Source organism: Madurella fahalii (genome assembly GCF_045866475.1).
Source record: "Madurella fahalii IFM 68171 DNA, scaffold_4, whole genome shotgun sequence".
NCBI classification, from domain to species: Eukaryota; Fungi; Ascomycota; class Sordariomycetes; order Sordariales; genus Madurella; species Madurella fahalii.
In genome coordinates this window covers 2,023,335-2,043,703 of record NW_027263974.1, presented here as the reverse complement: position 1 = coordinate 2,043,703, position 20,369 = coordinate 2,023,335, and the positions used below count along the sequence as shown (strand labels likewise).

Below are 20,369 nucleotides of genomic sequence, written 5' to 3'. Positions count from 1 at the left end.
CCCCGACGGGACGCTTAAGCTAGAGAATCCCGCGTGCAACGGAACCTACCCGTGCACCTGTGGACAATGGTTCCGAGGACGGGCCGGGCGGGGCCACTGCCAGACGCACGGCCATGGGCTGGTGTAGCCGTGTCATCCGTTCCGCATGCCGGCTCATGCCGTGCCCTACTTCCGCTAGCGCCTCCTCCGGCTCGTGGAATGCATTCGCGGTGAGGGCATCTTTTATTTCGAGGGTGGGTTGTATAGGGCTGGTTTTGGGTGGTTTGAGTAGGATCAAGAGGCAAAGACTGTCCTAACCTTGGTCGTGTTGCTGCTGGTCTCGTCTAAATCAAACATGCAAACATGTTGGGTGGGCATGACGAGAGCCCCCTGATCGCGACGCAAGGTTGGGACTACAGCCGCCGTGTTCGAGAGCCGTTTCCCCGAGCGGCGCTGCGGCGCCATAATAGAAAGAACAATCGCTCCAGATTACCACTTGCTACCGCGCTGGGAACGGGGGGTACGTGCATCTGGCCTACTGTCGAACGAAGGTCGGCCACGCTGCGAGTGGGCCATGACACGGGATGGGCCGCCGCTACGCCGTTCGCCGGTTCCGTCTACGAAATCTCCGACGCTGTGGGCGGCTGCACCGGATCGCGAGCTGCAGGTCCCCAACCTGGTACAGCTCGTCACCCATCCAGGGGACGCTGCACTCCCGGGAGGGCAACCCAGGCAAACTGGCATATCGCAAATAGTTCGGGAGAAGGCGCGCATAGGACAAGGTACGAAACATCCTGTGCGTGACAAGGCCTGGGAGGTTTCCAAAGTAGCAGCTACGGTTGTTCGCGAAGTCGCAGTGCCTGCAGTCCTGCAGCATTGTTCCTCCGCAACCCCAGCCGTCCTAGCGGATGACGCTCTCCAAGGATATCGTTGCCGCGTCCTTTGCACAGACTACCCAACATCAACACCAGCCTACTTAGGCAAGCTTTGCTAGGACGCGCGTAGATACGGCCACGCCACGACCCTGCGCGTTGATCAAGCGACCGCAAGACAAGGAAGTCCCATCCTATGCCTCCCAACAGGCGTGCTAGCGCTACTGCGTTCCCGAGTGCGTTGGGTTGGACGTGGGCGCACAGCAGGGGCTGCTCGTGTCGGTTCCAGGCGCCTCAGCACCATCGTCGGACGAGGTCCTCTATAGTGCACACCAGGAACGCGATTCTGCGGACGCTGTTGGGCGGACTGGCCGTATGGCGAAAGCCACTCCGGGCGGCGGCCGGTCTGCACGGATCCTCCGTTTGACGGTAGTTGCCAACTGCTAGTGCCGATGCCAACTGGGACGTTCGCGACTCGGTGGCAGCTAGTGCAACCGCGTCGTTCCTGACGTGCGGAGGAGACCGATGGTCGTGTGTTGGCTGGATGGGAAAGTAGTGTATGTTGTACGCCGCCTGCCGGCCGAGTGATGGGCTGCAGGCGTAGCGTGCTTCAAACCTGACGACCCCTCGCGAGGACATGTACAGGACTTCGTTACAACTGTGCAGGGAACTTGTACGCGTATACCGTACATGGTATCGTGAACGCCAAGTACCTCAAATATGAACACGGCTTTACGTCAGTTCTAAGGCTATAAACCCTACTATCCCACGCAGGCCGCCAGATTGTTCCTACAGATTACTGTGTTAGGATGTTCATCACCGAGCACCTTCACATAACCCTCCAGCGCCTGTCGATATGTTGCCTCTGCCTGCTTGTACTTCCCCTGGTGTCTAGGTGATCTCGTCGCCCCGCCGGTCGAGAAGCAGCGCCATCACGTCCTTGCCACTCTCCCAATTCCTAGCCGCCGCCTCTAAAACTCGTGTAGTCGCCTTCCCGCCGAGGTCTAGTAAAACCGAAACGACATTTGAATATCCCGATCGAATAGCTTGCTCAAGTGGTGTTACGCCGGATGTATCGACGTAGTTAAAATCGGTTGAGTCTCCCCTTTCACTATCTCGATCAGCCGAGCGAGAGACCTAGCCCACTATGGTACAAACGATGCAACATAGTCAGCAGGACAAGCAGGAGAGAAAGCGGGTCAAGAGGATATCGTTACCTTGGCTCATACTGCGGCTAGATAAGAAGCGTCCAGCTTATGAGTTCGACCCAGAGTACAGAAGTCCATGCCTTAGAAGAGCTTCTTCGAACTCGTTCCGCGAGAGCTGAGTTAGAATAACTAGGTTGACTGAGTACTTGGTTGCATTCAGGGAGTCCACAGTACAGATGCCCGTTCTGAGTAAGTCGCCAATCCGGGTCAGGTAATCAGTCACGCTAATCTGACTGAAAGCGGAAACAGCATAGAATGGCTGTTCCTGATGCTTGGGAAGTTTGTTATGCCAGTAAACGGCCAGTGACGGCGGCCCGCCGGTCAAGAGGCCCTCGTGCGTCTTAATCTCTCCTGTACTTAGATCGAGGTATTTGCCATCGACAATGGGGTACCCGTCCACTGTCCACGACTGGATAGGTGGCCCCATGGGTAGCTGGCCACCGGGCGGCTGCGGCTGGACGTTCTCAGTGTTCATTGCTTCATGTTCTGCAAAGGGTGGGTTGTTGACAGAGTTGACTCCTTGGCGATGAAATAGTGTGCATGCGATTGTATTCTTCGGCTTTGTACTAGACAATGAGTGTCCAGAAGTGAGATTGTTTATATGTTGCTGTACGACTTTCAATTCTTTACTCTTTTGTAAGACACTCTAGCTTACCCCGCTTCCCAGTACATTTCTTCATAATGGATTTGTCAGATATCACCATGGGTACAGGCCAATTAGTGGGTTGTGTGTGCCTGCATTCTGGTACAGCAGATAGAGGTATTATCCGGCCCTACTCTAAGCTGTTGGTCCCGAATGTCGCCTGTCCTCAAGGACCGAGAAAATTACGCACGCACATAGCACACAGCCCCCAAGTGCGGGGTATACAGCGCAACTGCATGCCTTATTAGCGGTCTTAAAAGCTATATCTGAACCAACAGCAGAGGTATTATCCGGCCCAACTGTAAGTTGTTGGTCCAGGTATAGCCTTAAAACAGGCAGGAGGTTGGACTCGCACAATGCATTGTCATCAAAGAAGAAAGCCAACATCACCAGCATGTCTGTTGGCCATTGGGGAACAATCACGGCAAGCTCTGTGGTCGCGGTTTGATGTCTGATGGAGGCAAAACACCGTCGTCGGTCGTCGAAGGGGAATCCGATTCAACTTTGCAATATTGAATGAAACGTCTATATATAGATCGCTTCTTTTCGACTATCCGTCCTGATCTTTCCATTTTGTGTATTAGGCAAATCAAGCATCGTATTCCCAGCACGCCACAGAAAACACATTCCATTGTAACCTATTTATTCTTTCACTTTCGAGGCCTAGCCATGAAGGTAGAACGCCATGGAGCCTTATTTGACATTCCCTTACTACTGCACTCACTTTCTTTAGGTCACCTCCGCTCTCCAGTTACTTTGCCTCGGGTTCAACATGCACCTCGTCATCGCAGCACCCATCCAGACAGACGACACCTCCCCAAATCCAGCTCATCACCCCATGAAGCGTCAGGGTTATTGGGCACTTAATTGTCACACCGATGCGAATTGGGAAAGATGCAATGCAAGCACAACTTGCCAGGGAGCTACTCCTTTGACCAATATCCCCGAATGTTACTACTTATGTGATTGCGACTGGGTTTATCAGTGTGGCAATTTCGGGTGCACAGCTGGAGCGAAGGACAAAACTGAGGAAGCTGAGGTGGAGGCTCCAACAAAGGCTCTCTCTACGTAGCCATTCCCTCTGTATTGCAACCGATGGGATCCTTCAGATGTGCTATTGAGAGATTCTCCTCGAACTGAGAAGGTCTCCAGAGGATGCTCCACTGCGTTCTAGGCACTACCCCAACCAGAATCGGAGAGAAGCTTCCAAGTGCATGTACACTGCTTCCCTTGACACCTAGCTCTCCTCCATAGCGAAATGTTCCGAGACCTGACGTAAAGAGTCTCGGCAGCTACGGCAGTCCTTCCAGCTATTCCCGGAGACATGCTCCACCTGACTTGCGCAAATAATTGGAAGTAGCGGATCTGCTTCTCAGGATTGGTTGCATAGACGCTGTGGGGTTGTGAAGCTTGATTGATGAGTCTGGGCCCGTTCAGTTCTGGAAGCTTTCTTGGCTGACAGGGGAAGCAGTGAGCAGTGAGAGCGCAGTGAGTTAAACTTCAGTATTCTGTATATGGGAATTACAATTGAAAAAAAGGGAAAAAATATGCAACCCATGTTCAACTAGTTGTCCGAGAGCTCTCTAACTTTATTGTCTGAGAGATGATCCATATATTCGTCATCTACTACTTCTTACTCACCAAGCTTGGGATTATTCTTGCCAAAATGCGCCAGTTTCCTACACTGTATCCTCTACCAATTCGTATCTCCAATACAACCTACCGGTAGCCGTATATACCAACCAGACGTACCCCTCCAGGTGGTTAGTATAGGATTGACCGTCAACTTTCTAAATAGGGCATCTAGTGAAGAACTCCCTCCTTTATTCTATCAAACCCCCAATAGTGAAGGGCTTGTGTTACGAGTTGACAGGTTTGGACCTCGGCCCATTGTGGGTCCACTTTGTCACATAAATAGTGCAGTTCTTCCGCCCTCACTTGCTTTGACGGACAAGCAAAATCAGACCTTTTTCCATATCTTTTACTTCGCAACACTCGGTTTCAAGTCTCTAGAACCTCTTATTTTGTAGGTAAGTAAGCTGAGTGGAGTGTCTTTCTTCATCAGCACCTAGCGTGTCACGGGATCGGCTGAGGGCGCAGCCCAGGTACGTGATATAAGCAAGTGGTGCGCAGCGTTCAATCACGGAGTGATTGAACTGGCGGATCTTTTGGTTCATTGGCAGAGTGGTTTACTGCGCGCCCTCTTACATAGCGGTAGAAACGCTAGGTCGAATGCGGTATGAACCGAGCCTTCTTAGTCTATAGTGGTATAGACAGTGAAATTCTATATTAGGAGGTATAGTCGAGCCTATGATTTGTCGGTGTACGATCTGGGCTCGGGATTGTAAACTATATTTACCGAGTACTAAAGGATCAGTTCCTAGGCTGAAGCTATAGTAGTGACTGCAGTTTGCAAATTGAGACTACTGTAGTAAAGAGATTATATCTAAAGTGCTTGATAAAAACGAAGAGATAGATTCAATAGAATACCCTGTGATATATACATCCTGAGCCCAATAGGCTATTATGACCCAATCTAGCTTCAGGTCTCTAAGTAGCCGCCTAGATGGATAGATGGATTTTATTTCGCTTAGAGGGGCTAAGCCCAATAGGTCTTGGTATGCTAGTTATATCTAGTTCACTTATATCGTTATAGTGAGCTACGGAGTGCATTAGGAGTAAGAAAAATGACGAGAAAAAGTAGAGAGGAAGATGATTCTGTGGTTTGATAGGGGGGAGGAGGGAGGTTACGACGATATGAGCGAGCTAGGCTACTAGTACTGAGCCTCGAAGGTCGGATGTAGTTGGTTCGTATCCCTAATAGAGGACGGGATCCTGGCGCCGAAGATGTACCTCTATCGCGAATGCGCGGTGAGGCGTCCCGGAGGGCTCGATGGGTGTGAACGAAGTAGAATGGGCGACGCCTTCCGGCCTCCGTTGCCGGCGCCGTTTGTAGTCGTTACGGAGGCGGCTACGGTCTGGGAATACGAATGGGATGTCGTCCGGTAAAATATCGGGCGAACGAGAAAGTCGGGCCTGCTGAGTCAGCAACTGCAGTCGTGCAGCGCCAGAGATTTTGCTTCAATCGGCTAGTCACTCTGTGACCAGCCTGAACAACCCGCTATGTACCTCTGGGAACACCCACCAGCCCGTACCTACGTCTCGGGCGTCATTTGCCTCATAGGAGATGCCGCACATACGACAACACCCTGGCAAGGCTCCGGGGCCGGCATGTCCATCGAGGACAGCCTTGTCCTCTGCCCTATTCGGACGCGCAAAGACACCCGCCGAGGCGCGGACGGCTCTGGAGGTTTACGACAAGATTCGCCGCCCGCGCACGCAGCTTATCGTCAAATCCAGCCGGGGAACTGGAGAGATTGTTACCGGAAGGGGCGAGGACACGGGACTAGATCTAGGCAAGTTAAAGGAGAGATTACTGCCGAGATGGGATTTTATTCTCAACCTGGATGTTAAGAAGCACCGAGATGAGGCGGTAGAGATCCTGATTGCCGAACTGGAGAAGGAGAAGGGCGCTAGACCCTAGCCTAGTTGATACAGCATCCTCCGCTGTAATCTTGCCTGGGCAGGTAATTGTTGAGTCCATCAGCCATAGCGGGTGATGTGCTGGACAGTTTTGAGATCTCCCGGAAAGGCGCAATGTATTGTATTGAGATCCAAGTCAAGTCGCGTTCCAGGGTGGGTTCGGGAAGAATGCACTACCCAGAGTTGGACCATATCTCAGCCCCTCATGCAGCTAACGCGATCCATCACCAACCTCCCGTCTATACCCCCGTCCGTCAGAAAGGAAGGAATTGGCGTCACGTTAGGGCTACGCATTAGTCACGTATTCTGTTCCAAGAGTCCCGACTTTTCAGCAGCTCCCGTCTACGGCAAAGCGCGGAGTCGGATTTTCCCACTATAGAGCACATCTAACGGATTTGTCTACCGAAGTAGTTCATTCAGCCAGCCGCATCTCATAAGCGCTGGTCCTACAATGCCTACCTTAGTTTGTTGGCCCATTCCGTACCACCTTGGGTCGTAAGCTGTACAGCATCGGTGCGAAGCCTCAGCGAGCTCCATCTCTGACCTCACTCCCATGATCCCGCTATATTATGCCTTGACGGCTACGGTATTTGCATCGAGGAACCCTCCTCTCGCAGCTTCCATGGGCTCGGCGAATTCAAAGCTACTTTCCCCAACCCTGTTTATACAAACGCCAGCTGAGCCACCAGAGACACCGTGGATTTGCCTCTCCCAAGTTTTCTTCCCCGGATATGGCCCGTATCTTACTGGCCGCCCGTGGCGAGGGTTTATTCATCCCTGTCGCTGTGGTTCGTCCCATATTCCCCTATGCATTTCAATCCATGTCCATTGGCACGGCAATGTGTAGTTTCGATTGTGGACAACCACTTCTCTCAGCGTATAACGGCACGGCTTGGCTCGCAGACGCCGCGGCAGAAACTTTCGGGAGAAACTCAAAGTGTGCACCCATAGGGACGTCTGCCGCAGAGTTTCGTCCCGCCGACTACCGACACCCGGAACCTCCAGCCGATCCAGAACAAACTCGTCCGAGCCGCACCCCGTTGCGCTCGCGCAGCCCTGGCCCTTCTGGTCATTCTTGGCGCGAAACCCGCGCCGCTGGCGAATGCTTATGTGCCCTCGTGAGTGGATTCAAGGCGTATAACCCCGCGGCGGACGAGCGGCCTGCTAGTTGAGGGGGATTGACCCCGACGCGGCGGGAGCACAAACGATGCTGCCGGCGATGGACCTGGACTTACGGGCGGACGACGAGTCGTAATGTTGAGATGTGTATTACCCGAGTAATACGTCTTTCCTGCTCGACGATTTGGGGATTTGACGGACTTTAGTTTGTAGGGTGGAGAAGGTGATAAATGTGAGGGAAGGGTTATATGGGCTGGAAACTTAAGGAAGTGGTCTAAAAACTTTAAATATCGTGTGACCGTCCCTTTGTTTTATTGCCATGGCCGTAAAATAAAACATCTGGCAGTGTTCCGTTGCCCCGGTAGTTTCAAGCTACGGGTGGAAACAAAAGGAAACGCGAGCTGTGGCTCGTCGGACGGGTGGTGTTGGGGGGTTGGGATGGGGCTTACTGCGGAAGCGAAGTGGGCAGCGAGAGAAGGCATATAAGCAAGGTCTGGGGCACGGCTTTCCAACGAACCACTACAGACCACTCTGTGGTGTAGTTGTTCTGGGCGGTGGGCTTCCGATAACCTCTGGTTGAGCAAAGATGTTCCCAGACTGTCGCCGGGGCATCGCTCAATTTTTTTACAAGTCGCCGGTTCGGTTCTTGGTCGGTTCCTTCGTTTTCATTTCGATTGTGCTTCTTACTGCGATTTCCTTTTCCGACTCTTACTTCTGGGAATCAACATCTCTCCTTGATTAAGAAATCCTCTAATCAACGCAATCTGGTATACCATCATATCCCTGAATACTCATCCTCTTCCCTTGCCCGATGCCATCACCTCAGCCAATCTCCTTCATTAGGTATTCGTTTATACATTCCAAACACTGTCGAGAAAACCATCTAGTTCTTCCCCTTTGACCCGCCAAACCCCAACCATCCTCCAACCTTCTCCCCGCCTCCCTTAACCGCCCCAGCAGCCTGCGCCCCGCCGGCAACAACGCCGCCGAGAATTGCGTTCCCAGCTCCGGCAACCGCCTGTCCTGCCGTGTCGGGTGCATAGCCGCCTTTGTCGTCCTTTCCATTCCTCTCGACTCTATTAATCCCCTCGCGCGAGACAAGGTTCCCTGCGGGCGCAGCCAAGCCATCTTGGCCGAGTTGGCCCGAGACGAGGGAGTGGACGCCGTCTTGGAGGGTGTCGACCTGCTTGATGTTGGTGACTTTGGTTTTGTCCAAGTTTTCTAGAATCGGGGACGAGGTTGGCTGTTAGTTATGAAGGACAAGAAGTGCGAAGTAAGCGGTGGGGAATGCTTACGGCGTGTGGTATAGCTCGCCTTGTTGTCGCGCGTGAAGTAGCGCAGGTAGATGTCTTCGAGCCAGGGGACCCATATCTCGTATTGCTTGTTGTATTGTTCTTTGGCCCACTCCATGTTGATACTGGATGCTTGTTGCTGTTGGATGGTCTGGTCCTACTTGGTTTGTTTTTTACAAGTGGTTGGCTTCGGCGATACTGGGGTTGTCGTAGTCGTTGAGCGTGGGACTGGGACTGAGCTGGAGATAATGCTTCCGGACTACCGGCGCCTTCTTATTCATTTCCCCTATGATGCAAGTTCCGAACAAGATCCAATTACCACAATGTGGCTGCTCGATGTAAGTGGCGGCGGGACGGGGCATACGTCATGGCGGGAGGCTCAAACTTCCCGGTTTTGGGCAGAATGAGGCGCACCAACCTATCAGGATTTGAGGTTTTAAGAGCATAACTAGCCGCAGTCGCGGTATCTGGATAAAGCTCGTTGATGATCCCCATTCGGGAGTGTTCTTCTTGATGATGTAAGTTGTTCATTTCTTGGCAGCGTCTGGTGTGTTGTACGGATGCACAAGGAAACATTTCACCGAGTTAAGTAGTGTATGTGCCTATGGTGTGCTTCATGTCGGATGAAGAGGGTGAGGGATAACATGAAACGTGTAGCATTTTTGGATAAACAAAATAGAGATCCGTCCACTGCATCCCCAAGATACCCACGAGACGTGCCACGTATGTGCCTCATGGTTTGACTGTTCGTCGCAAGCTGTGGGCATTAGCAGCTGGTCGTCGGGTGATGTTAAATCTTGATGCATCTCCGCCAGTATTTTTTTTTTTTTTTTTCAATACTGTTTTTGGTTGGATATTTGTCCGCTCTTTGCTGCTCCCGCCTACCTTAAGATAATAGAGGCGATTCTCGTATCACTGATATAAACGTTCATTAAAGTTGCTGGTCTTCTTGATTGATAGTGGAGCGCTGGCTGGTAGACCCCTGCAGGTGTATCCCAAGTCCCGGGCCCAGGCCTGGCCCTCGCAAGGATTGCTTGTCGGGAACGCACCCCACTGGTCCCCTGGTGATCCGTCGCAGATATCGAGCCAACGGTGCATTGGCCATGCAGAACATTGACAACTCCTTTTCGACTTTTGCATCTTCAACCTTCTTTGTGTCCACGGTCCGCAGTCATTCTTTTATGATACTCCTTTAGCGGATCTTTCTCAAAAACTCGAGCGCTTTTGCTTGCGTAAACCGCCAACGTCCCGTCGTGCCCGCATTCTCCCGACGACGAGATGGCACGGCGGCAGCACCTTACCCTAACGTTGATCGGCGTCATGCTCTTTCTGACCTTGACATACTACATGTCGAGCAGCGGCTCAGGCGACCGGTACCCCACCATGGGAGTCGACAACGCTTGGAATCGCCCCGAACACAGCGGCAGCCACGGCGACAGCGCGAGCAACCCCGCGCTCGGCATTTCGGATAGCATTCTACAAGGCGGCTCAATCGCGCCAAAGCTCGAGAATGCCACCGCCAAGTAAGCGCAGCGCCCGTCGTTTTATTTCCATCCTCTCTCCTGCGCAGCAGCAGCTGACCCCTCCCCCGTCAACAGAGCCGAGCTCGGCCGCGCCTCCTGGAAGCTCTTCCACACCATGATGGCGCGCTTCCCCGAGAAGCCCACGCCCGACGACAGCCTCGCCCTCAAGACGTACATTCAGCTGTTCGCGCGCCTCTATCCGTGCGGCGACTGCGCCTCTCACTTCCAGAAACTCATCGCAAAGTATCCACCGCAGACGAGCAGCAGGAATGCTGCAGCCGGCTGGGCGTGCTACGTCCACAATCAGGTCAACAAGAGGCTGAAGAAGGAGGAGTTTGACTGCAACAAGATTGGGGACTTTTATGACTGTGGCTGTGGAGACGAGGATAAGAAGAAGGAGGATGAGTTGAAGGAGAGAGCGAGTGTTAGTTTGGAAACGGAGGAAGGGTTGACAAGAGGGGGTTGATCGCCCTTGCTTTTGGCTGGTCGGAGTTGAGGCGTTTCTTGGATGCATTGGCAACTTGGAAGTGATTTACCGCTGGCGGCTACCGGAATATGCTGTCTATGCGCGGATCCGCCCGCCTCACCAGCGAGCGGGTATTACAGAAGACTTGGTTCCGTCGGATAAGCCTTTGTTTAGCCCGGGCCAGAACCTCTCAGGAGGTTCCCCAAGCGCCTGCGGTGGACCTTGCGGTCTTCCTCCGAAGCAGGCACCGGGACCGGCTGGAAGCGGATTAAATAGACCGGCAACGCTTGCTGTATGTTCATATTAACCTAAATACGTTCCGTCTACCGGCTGGTTTTGTGCCTGCCTGAGCTAATTAGTCAAGCTCCTAAGAAACCATAAGCTGCGTTATCGCATGCTGTCGCATTATTGTGGTGTACAGTACCATACCCCTGCTCATGATAAGAGTGCCACCCCAGATAACCCAGTGGGTCCCGCCGTCAGCTCTTCACGTGACCCGCTTCAGCCAGGCAAGGCGCACGCGCGTGTCTGAGCTGCCTTGAGCTTGGAGCTCTAAGCTCGCCAACGACGAACAATACCCTGCGATTTCCCACCCTAACCATCTCTCCAGCTCTGCAAGCGACGGTGATTTCTATTTATCGGCGACCCGTTCATGACATATACCCAACAGTTCCACAATGGAATTCGGCAACTCGGGCTGCTTGAGCGAAGGTTGGTAACATTGCAGCCAGGCGCAGCCTGCTCCACCCTGTCCGGCATCCCGTGTACTGACAGTTGCGCCTACAGATGGCATCCACGTTGACATGGATCGGCTGAAGAAAGGAGAGGTCAAGTATGTTGTTCTGGGATTTCCATTCCTCGTCATGGTAGATAGTTGCTAATCTTCTCTCCAGCCTGGGTACTTCGATGTACGTTTGAACGCAACCGACCCCGCGCGCATCCCGAAACACATCCTGACAAACTGGTGATTAGTATGGCTGTTACGTTCAAGGACGGTGTTATTCTGGGTCAGTCCGCACCTCCGCCTGCATCCCCCACCTCTTTTTGCCCCTCGCCCGCTTGCCCCACGACATCTAGCTAACCGGCCACTCCCCCCACATAGGAGCCGACTCCCGCACAACAACGGGCGCATACATTGCGAACCGCGTAACCGACAAGCTCACGCGGGTACATGACACGATCTGGTGCTGCCGGTCCGGCTCGGCAGCCGATACACAAGCCGTCGCCGACATTGTGCAGTATCAGCTGGGACTGTTCGCCATGATGAACGGCAAGCCGCCAACGACACAGACGGCGGCCGCTATTTTCCAAGAGATTTGCTACGCAAACAAGGACCGGTTGTCGTGAGTGGGAACCTTTTTTGGATTTGCCGCCAATCCATACGTTGCCAAGAGACTGACAAAAGCGTGCTTGTCCATCATCGGCAGAGCCGGTCTCATTATCGCCGGTTGGGACGAGCGCCACGGCGGCCAGGTCTACAGCATCCCGCTCGGAGGGTCTCTGCACAAGCAGCCGTACGCCATCGGCGGGTCCGGCTCAACATATATCTACGGCTTCTGCGACTCCAACTGGAAGGAGGAGATGGAGGAGGCCGAGGCGGTCAACTTTGTCAAGGAAGCGCTCAAGGAGGCCATCAAGTGGGACGGCAGTTCCGGCGGCGTCATCCGCATGGTCGTGCTGACGGCCAAGGGCGCCGACAGGCACCTTTATCTCCCGGACACGGACTACAAGGTCCGGCATACGTGAGCCTAGTTGCTGGGTTCGGGGTTTAGAAAAAGAGCGGGAGTCCAGGGCCTGGACATGTGTATGATTACGCCGTCGCAAAGCACGTCCGGTTATGAATGCAGAGGAATTCCCGTGCTGGCGGTCGGGGTTTTTATCGCAGCCTTTTCTCGAGGATCATGCGTGCAGCCGCGCCCTAACCCGTCATGGACTAGCAGTCTACATCACCCGCTCAGTAGCCATTGTGGGAGCCCGGGAGATGCAGGAGGAGGCGGTGAAGAACAAGGTTGGTAGAGCAAGGCGCTATTCTATGGACAAGGCGCGGTGTGATCGCAAACAGGAACTGGGAGAAAATGCCTTGTTCATTGCATCCGGGACTGCCTGCTACACAGCCTGTCCGTGGCGTATTCCAGCATAGAGGCCACCACAGGAGGCTTGCAGGTTTTATTCGCGCGCATTGTAACACGCAAACCTCCCGCCTTTGCCTCGAGAGGCCGCCTCGATCGTAAACCTCCGGTTTCCGAGGTCGATTTGGAAACCCGGCAAGGCCCGAATGAACAAGCAACATGGGTTTGGCCATGTGTGCCTCGACAAGGGCTGCGCAGACCAGCTCGCTAAACTCCACCCAGCACCACCTCCTTGGATCCGGGCTGGCCTTCTGGTCCGAAGACGATGGGCCTCGTCAGGTACATTCCCAACTATGTCGCCAGTTCATGGGCTGGTATTTTCAGCTTTTTTTTTTTTTTTTTTTGGTAATGCACATTCGCTAAGACGGACGGTGGAGAGCTGGGTCTCGGGGACTGAGGGGTAAGGTGGAAAGGTCGGTGTAGCGGGATTCGATATATCCCCGCCCTTTCCATGAGCCACCCCTCCCCGTGGTCAGCTCGTGGTGCCGGATTTGCTGCACCTGAGGGCCCAAAGGCCTGGGCAGTCAGGAATTTGTTTGGTCCGATCTGGCTTGGGAACGGAAGCTTTTGCGGCGGTTGGACAAGGACGGTTGCGTCAAGTATTTTCACAATCATTACTTGCCCAGGAAAGCACCCAGTACGGAGCAGGCCGGGCAGCGGATTCAAACGGCCCTTGCCTTGCGCACGGGAAGGTGAGACGAGGGGAACGGGTAGCTGCAGGGAGCAAATCAAGATGGAGCGCGAGCGCAGCAGGCTTGCAGATACAAGACAAGCGAGCAAACAACCGGGACCCGGCGGAGCGGTCGAGGGGAGAGTGAGGGGGGAGAATGAACCCATCTAAACATGATACATAAAGCTTGATTGCCGCGCTTCTCGTGCCAGGGAACAGATGCGCTTCTCCAGACGGAGGTGGTAACGCGTTGCCTTGGGCCTTGAGCTCGAGTTACGCAATGGAACCCACACTGAAGCGCCGGCGTCCCGCTGAAGCGCGATGTGGATGCTCGCGGCTGGAACCCCACTCGATGGTGCTAGAGTGGGGCAGGGCGTGACTTGTGGTTGCGGTGGGGCCGCAGTATCGGATCGGCGCTCCACTTTCTCTTATCAGTCATCGGCGGCGACGACCCGAAACCGCTCCCTGCTGCAATCAGTTGTCGTCTCCGTGAATGAAGATTAAGCACGTTAGATATCAAGCGACAGATAGCAAAGAGAGTCGATTTTATAAAGAGACAAAGTCGGCGGTCAGCTAGTCGACCGACAACCATCCCGGACCTTGTTCAAGGCTCCTTTTATGGCTCCCTAGCCCCCACTTTCTAGGCTCACAGGCCCCCTTGTCGACCTTCTGGGCGTCCACACGTGGCGGGAGTTATAACAAAAAGCCAGGCCGGTCGTCATCTCTTGCAGATCCAGGCCGCCTCCAGCCCCTTGCCTATCTCGGACACTCAGCTCAATAACAAATTTCCTAGCTGACCTGTATCCTCTCGAATATCGACCCCCCTTCGTCTCTTTTCCTCGGTTTTGTGCTTCCTCTTGTGCACCTACGCCGGAAGCGTCGCGGGTTTTGGAGCTTTATTTTTTTAGGCTCTAATCGGCCTCGACCTGTCAACCGCTCCAGGCCTTCGGCCGCTTCTTGGCATTGCTTCATCAGCATTCGTTATGCGATAATCTCGCCGCCGCATCTCTGGCCCATCGATCCCCAAATCTAGCCTCGCCACTGGGCTTATCAGCGGCGAGCTTCTTGCGTCAAGCTTTTGCGCCGTGACTTTCGCTCCTTTTTATACCTTTTGCCTCCCGCCATCGCGTGCGCCGTTTGCGCCATCTCAGATCCTGACGTTATCTTGGTCCCTGCTTGTCCCTGTCATCGGACTTTCGAACCTGACAACGAACCGCCCGAAAAAAGTGTCAGCATCGAACGGCAACCCGGCGCCTGGTTCATCTGATACCGCGATCTCCAGATAAGCCACAACTACACGGCGCCGCGCGGGTAAGCACCACTTTGTTTCTTCTTCTGCCTCGTTTTGTGTCATCTGGACTCCAGCATAAAGATCAGAGTGACGTCGCTGGGTCGCCTCGCCCCATCGTTTGCTTTTGGACTTGAAGCGGTCAGTTGGGATTGCTCCTTGACGGCGCTACTTTGTCGTTTATGGTTCGCCGAAAGGGAGCCTCTGGCGTCATTCCTCGATCAAGCCGATTCACCAAATCAAGCCGCGCATTCCATGCGCCATCGCTACGGCCCCCCGGGCGCAACAGCAGCATTCCGCCAGTGCTTTGCGTGCTCCTCCTGTAGCGCCGCTGGCAGCCAACAGCGCTGCTCTGCTGCAATTCATCCGTCATGTCACTGTGCCCTTGTTGTCGACAAATGGACTACTGTTTTGCGATACCCGCCCTGTCGTTAGACCTACTTTTCTTTTTGCCTTCTATTTTCCTTTGACAAACGCTACCCGAGGTACTCTGGGCTCCTGTGACGCTGGTGCGTGTGTGATCGAGTGCGCGGCTGCAGGCGCAGTCGCCGGGTCTTTATCGCCGGGTCCAAAATTTCGCCAAGCGGAGAAAACCTGTGCTAATGCGAGACACAGCCACTCTCGTCCCGGCAGTCTCTAACGTGCCGTCCTCGACCGGTAGCATCCTACCCTTGGCAGCAACAACATCTAAAGAGCCCGCGCCGTTGCCAACATGGCAGCTATGATCGGCGACGTATTTGCAGAACCAACCTCGCGATTTCATAGCATGATCGGGGGCCACTCACACGACATTCACTACCAGAGCCGATCTGTCAGCCGATCTCGCGACCGCGATGCCCAGACCCACCACTCGCGCCCAACGTCGAGCCCGCGGAGGCAAGGCTCGGCTTCCCTAGCCGGCACGCAGGTGCAGAGCAGACGGGATTGGAGCGAAGCATCGCAAGAAAGGACCGTACAGCAACAACAACAACAACAACAACAAGTGCAGGGAAACCGCCAATCAGCTAGTAGCGGGGCTGCGCGGCTCCCCTCCCCGCCTTCGTCGTCGTCGTCTTCCTCGGAAACATCATCCACTGGGACACAACCGCGACATGAGATACCTGGTGACGGCGCGCACGACTCAGCATCCGGGCCATTCTCCACCTCGTCGTCGAGCGCCTCGTCGGCGAGTACGGCCACGACGGTGATAGCCGCACCGTCGAGGACCATGCCTTCTCCCGATTCCGATAGTGGTATTCCGCCGCCGCTTGACGAGCCGCCCGAATCTCCGATACCGACGCAGACCACGATCCGAGTCCGCGACCTCGCTCACATCCAGAGCCTAGCACGAGCGGACTTGCTCACCCCCACCGGCCCGGGCATTCTAAATGACCCCCCTCTCCAGCAGATGAAATACGAGATCAGCGGCATGCCCATCGGCGACATCATCGAGATGGTTGCTGCCCTGCTCACCAAGATTACCACGACCAACGACCTCCAGCACGACGCACTCAACCGCAACGCACACCACCTCAGGCAGGCGCAGGCGCAGGCGAGGGGCGAGGAAGGAAGCTCAGAGAGCAGCATGAGTCCGTTGAGCAGCAGCGTCCTAGCCTTCCACGGCAAGAACGTACCCGCCATTACCATACTGAGCTATCTCAGCCGGATCCATAAGTACTGTCCGACGACATACGAAGTCTTTCTTAGCCTGCTAGTCTACTTTGACAGGATGACGGAGCGGGTGAACGACATGGTGATGAAGAGCGAGGAGGCGCGGCGGCAGCAGCTCGAAGCGCATCAGCAACAGCAAGGACAAGCACAGACACAATCGGTAGCTGGAGACCCAGGGTCGGCGGCGCCGACTAGGGGAGACGCGGACAGGGACACGGTGATGCGCGACGACGACGACGACGACGACGACGACGACGATGACGAAACCGACTCTGACGAGACTGACTCGGACCTGGCGGACGATAGTAGCGCAGACGCTGACGGACAGAGAGGCGGGAGGGGGAGCAGAAGGGTGGCGGCGGCCTCGGGCTCGACCCCGGGCGCGAATAATGCCGCCGCTGCCGCGCAGGCCACGTACTTTGTCGTGGACAGCTTTAATATCCATCGCTTAATCATTGCTGGCGTCACGTGTGCCAGCAAGTTCTTTTCGGATGTGTTTTATACCAATTCGCGATATGCAAAGGTACGTTTCATGTCGCTCCGGGTTCTTTTCGTCTTTGGCTGGGTTGTTGGACAGCGAGCGGCTAATGCGCAAACAATTAAACAGGTCGGCGGCCTACCCCTTGCCGAGCTGAATCACCTTGAGCTGCAGTTCTTGCTGCTGAATGACTTCCGTCTGGCGGTGCCGGTTGAGGACCTCGAGGCGTATGCTACCATGTTGGTCGAGTTTTATGCGCGCGAGGTGATTGCCCAGCGGTCATAAGGAGGGGCCCCCCTGCTCTATGTGTGCTTGGTTGAAAGGAGGGTGGGGCGGATGGAGCGTGAAGCCGGGAAAGAGGCCGGGGGCGTGGGCGGGGTGGTCTCTATTTTTATTTAATTCCCAGTTTTGGAACTGGGGTTTGTGTGGTGACAGTTGAGGGCAAGACGGGAGGCGTTTCTTTTAGATGGGGATTAGGATGGGGTGGGGGTAGTCTTTTAAAGGCTTCGTGGGTGGTGAGGGTTTAGTTTGTTCGGTGAGGAGCTGGAACGAAGGATTTTTGGGGGAGGAGGGGGGAAGGGGGGGGGGGGGGGCGCGTTGGTTTAGCAGCCGTCTTGTCGATGTTCTCTCTTGTCTACTCCATGAGTTGGAGAGGAAAGAGGGAGGGTGAAGACGACATATGGATACATTGCCTACCTCGCCTTGGTCTGCCTGACGGTCTCATCCCATCGGACGATATGCGATATGTTGCTTTGTTCTTGGTGCATTGCTTTACATCATGACGAGACAACGGAGGGGAGGAAGACGACTGGGCCGCGAGCAGGGTGTGAGCTCGACGGGTTGCCACGACCTGACGGAGGGTTTTATCGTTGTGACGGAGATTGGTGTTACATTGCTGGATGATGTTGGTTATGGTTTGATGGGGCCATTACGACACGCATTGCATGATAGCATGGATTAAAGTCATATCCAGGTCTTCTCTTGAATGGGACTCTGCTATTTCTTGGTTGATTGTTTGAGAAGGGAACCTCCTCGTATTGTTTGCATCCTCCGATATTTTATGTCCTGGACCGGCAACAGCGTCGTCAACGGCACTCAGGAAAGCGCCGTCAGTTTGGGGCGCACATCCAACGACTGGGACGTTATGATGGAAATATCTGAAGGCTTCTTCATGAGGCAGTTGCAGATGCCTTGCGCAGTGTATGATGTCAGAACCTTGAGCTTGGCTGAGTATGGCACCGCGAAGTATAGGGTGGTGCAATTATCTGGAAATGCCATGTTTTCTTTCCGTCGTCCGCAAGATCTCCTTTTCAATCTCGGTCTCTAAGGTAGGCTACCAAGTTACGAGTGGGAACGAGAACACTCGATATTCATGCGCCGGAGTCACAGCCTTTCAGATTAGCGGTTCCAATTCATTTGTTTTTATCAATCTTATGCTAAGGTTATGAAAGGTGGCTAGTCAACATTAAATACACTTTGACAAGGTTTGTAAGGCGAGAGTTGACTTATACTTCGTGGGTCGGGATCTCGTGCAAGTTGATTCTTCCGACTTCTATCTCAGTGTTCGGCTCTCAGTCCATGCTCGTTTCCTTTTACAGTAACTTCGGATCGATTTACGTAGCCCAGACACGGGAACTAACTACCCAATGCTTGGTTCCGTCTTGGAGTTCTCGGCGCCTCACGTCTCAATGGGTCGATTCCGCCACAATTTACCCGCCAACTCTCTATGGCCTGCTTTCAACCGCGGCCAAGAGACTTGGCCGTCATTTCTCAGGTTAAGATTGGATCCAACTCGCACTCTGGGGTGTCGATCGGTGGAGTTGACACTTTATTCCCGACGGGCGCGTTGAATGACCCGGCATGGCCAGATTCAAAAAGTGAAACCGCTGACCGTGTCCTGATTGTTGTCCGCGGTTGATGTGTAGCTAGCAGGATGGCTGTTCCCAACTACCGAGTCATGTACCCTCTAGTCACCGGCTCGATTACAACCGATATCTTGAACAAATCATGGCTCCTGAGCGTGCAAGGAGATTGAAAATGCTAGGGCACACCACTCTCCTTCCTCTTCTAACCCAGGCATTGCTAGCCCAAGCCTCGCTCAACGAGTGCCCCGTCTCAGTACCCATTACTCTGAATTCCGCCGCATCGAACGTGGCCTGTCCCTTACCGGTCGACGACATCTCAGAGGTCTGGCTGCCTGGCGCGTCACCATGGACACACCCGCCGGAATGCGTGTACACGGCTGGCAAAGCCGCCAAGTACTGCGCCTACACGAACTCGCGACACGGATCCCGCGGGTGGAGCATCATCACGTCTCCAGAGACGGCGGCTGACAATATTGGTTTCCTGAACATGCCGCTGAACTCGTCGAGGCGTACCGGCTTGCGAGACGCGCCGTACAAGATTGTCGATATCCCTGGCAAGGGGAAGGGGTTAGTGGCGACGAGGCGCATCAAGCGCTATCAGGAAATCCTCGTCGATTATGCGACCGTCTTGGTCGACATTGCCTTCACGACAAAGGTCCCGGCTTTCCAGGGCTACCGGCTCTTGCACTCGGCGGTCAACCAGCTTTCCGACCCGGACAGCGTTCTGGAACTCGACGGGAGCAGCGAGTTCGCTCAGGACCGCGTCGAGAATGTGCTGAGGACGAATTCATTTCATACCAATCTGGGAGGGGTGCCGCACATGGCGGTATATCCCGCCGTCTCGGTAAGCGTGGGTTGTCAATCAGTTGCCTCTCAGCGATGCTAATACGAGTGAACAGCGGATTAACCACGCATGCATGCCAAAGTGAGCCAGCCCGGTTGTTTCTCGCTTCCCTTTGGGAATGGATTGCTAACACGCCGCCTAGTGCGTATACGCGGTTCATGCCGGAGAAGCTGCAAGTTAGTGTGGCCGCGGCGAAGGATATTGAGGAAGGAGAGGAGATCACAATCAGCTGTAAGTTGGTTACACTACCTTACCTAATTCGTACCTCAGTCTTTCACGGCATCTCGAGCATTTGATTTAACAAGCTGTGTTGGAAGACCTCACACTGGGCCAACCGTCAGAGGAACGCAAGAAAAATATAAAGCAATGGGGTTTCGAGTGCACATGCAGCCTCTGCACCGCCAGCAAAGCCGAGATTGAGGCTTCGGACGCCCGCCGACGACAAATCGAGACACTCCGCGAATACGCCATCCGGGCGTTCCAAGCAGGGAGGCCGTACCAGGCTCTGCGGTTTACACGGCAGATCATCAACCTGCTTCCGTCCGAGGAGCTGTTTCCCATGTTCAGCGAGCAGTACGAGAACATGGCCCGCATCTTTTACGTGCTACGGGACAAGAAGAACGCCGAGAAGTACGCCACCATGTCGCTGGAGATTCTGGCCGAGCAAGGGTACATCGAGAGCGTGCGACCCGAGCATCTCGAGCAGCTGTGGAAGCGGTTCGAGCAGGAGGAAGGTGGGAGGTATTGAATCTACTTTTCTCCGCTGCCTGCCAGGCTGGGCAAATCGCTCGAGTCCGAGC

At 54.4% G+C, this 20,369-nt stretch overlaps 7 protein-coding genes across 7 annotated transcripts; 5 read left to right on the top strand and 2 right to left on the bottom strand.

Moving 5' to 3' along the window:
- Window positions 1–2,105: 2,105 nt before the first annotated feature.
- Window positions 2,106–2,534, bottom strand: MFIFM68171_07602 (uncharacterized protein; the record flags this gene model as incomplete). The annotated part of the gene is made up of 1 exon (XM_071063022.1): window positions 2,106–2,534. The coding sequence occupies one exon, from the start codon at window positions 2,532–2,534 to the stop codon at window positions 2,106–2,108; it is 429 nt and encodes a 142-aa protein (XP_070919123.1).
- A 3,355-nt stretch (window positions 2,535–5,889) lies between these two features.
- Window positions 5,890–6,246, top strand: MFIFM68171_07601 (uncharacterized protein; the record flags this gene model as incomplete). Its single annotated transcript, XM_071063021.1, has 1 exon — window positions 5,890–6,246. One exon carries the CDS (start codon window positions 5,890–5,892, stop codon window positions 6,244–6,246), a length of 357 nt encoding a protein of 118 aa, XP_070919122.1.
- Window positions 6,247–8,247: 2,001 nt separating this feature from the next.
- Window positions 8,248–8,774, bottom strand: MFIFM68171_07600 (CsbD-like domain-containing protein (Fragment); the record flags this gene model as incomplete). Its single annotated transcript, XM_071063020.1, has 2 exons — window positions 8,248–8,585; window positions 8,660–8,774. The coding sequence occupies 2 exons, from the start codon at window positions 8,772–8,774 to the stop codon at window positions 8,248–8,250; spliced, it is 453 nt and encodes a 150-aa protein (XP_070919121.1).
- Window positions 8,775–9,934: 1,160 nt separating this feature from the next.
- On the top strand, window positions 9,935–10,645 carry MFIFM68171_07599 (Sulfhydryl oxidase; the record flags this gene model as incomplete). Its single annotated transcript, XM_071063019.1, has 2 exons — window positions 9,935–10,179; window positions 10,255–10,645. 2 exons carry the CDS (start codon window positions 9,935–9,937, stop codon window positions 10,643–10,645), a joined length of 636 nt encoding a protein of 211 aa, XP_070919120.1.
- A 677-nt stretch (window positions 10,646–11,322) lies between these two features.
- Window positions 11,323–12,391, top strand: PRE3 (Proteasome subunit beta type-1; the record flags this gene model as incomplete). The annotated part of the gene is made up of 6 exons (XM_071063018.1): window positions 11,323–11,356; window positions 11,432–11,477; window positions 11,539–11,553; window positions 11,618–11,652; window positions 11,748–11,988; window positions 12,073–12,391. 6 exons carry the CDS (start codon window positions 11,323–11,325, stop codon window positions 12,389–12,391), a joined length of 690 nt encoding a protein of 229 aa, XP_070919119.1.
- Window positions 12,392–15,444: 3,053 nt separating this feature from the next.
- PCL7 (cyclin-like protein interacting with PHO85) lies at window positions 15,445–17,145 on the top strand (the record flags this gene model as incomplete). Its single annotated transcript, XM_071063017.1, has 2 exons — window positions 15,445–16,905; window positions 16,990–17,145. 2 exons carry the CDS (start codon window positions 15,445–15,447, stop codon window positions 17,143–17,145), a joined length of 1,617 nt encoding a protein of 538 aa, XP_070919118.1.
- A 1,722-nt stretch (window positions 17,146–18,867) lies between these two features.
- On the top strand, window positions 18,868–20,317 carry MFIFM68171_07596 (SET domain-containing protein; the record flags this gene model as incomplete). The annotated part of the gene is made up of 4 exons (XM_071063016.1): window positions 18,868–19,569; window positions 19,625–19,650; window positions 19,712–19,800; window positions 19,887–20,317. The coding sequence occupies 4 exons, from the start codon at window positions 18,868–18,870 to the stop codon at window positions 20,315–20,317; spliced, it is 1,248 nt and encodes a 415-aa protein (XP_070919117.1).
- Between the last annotated feature and the right edge of the window lie 52 nt (window positions 20,318–20,369).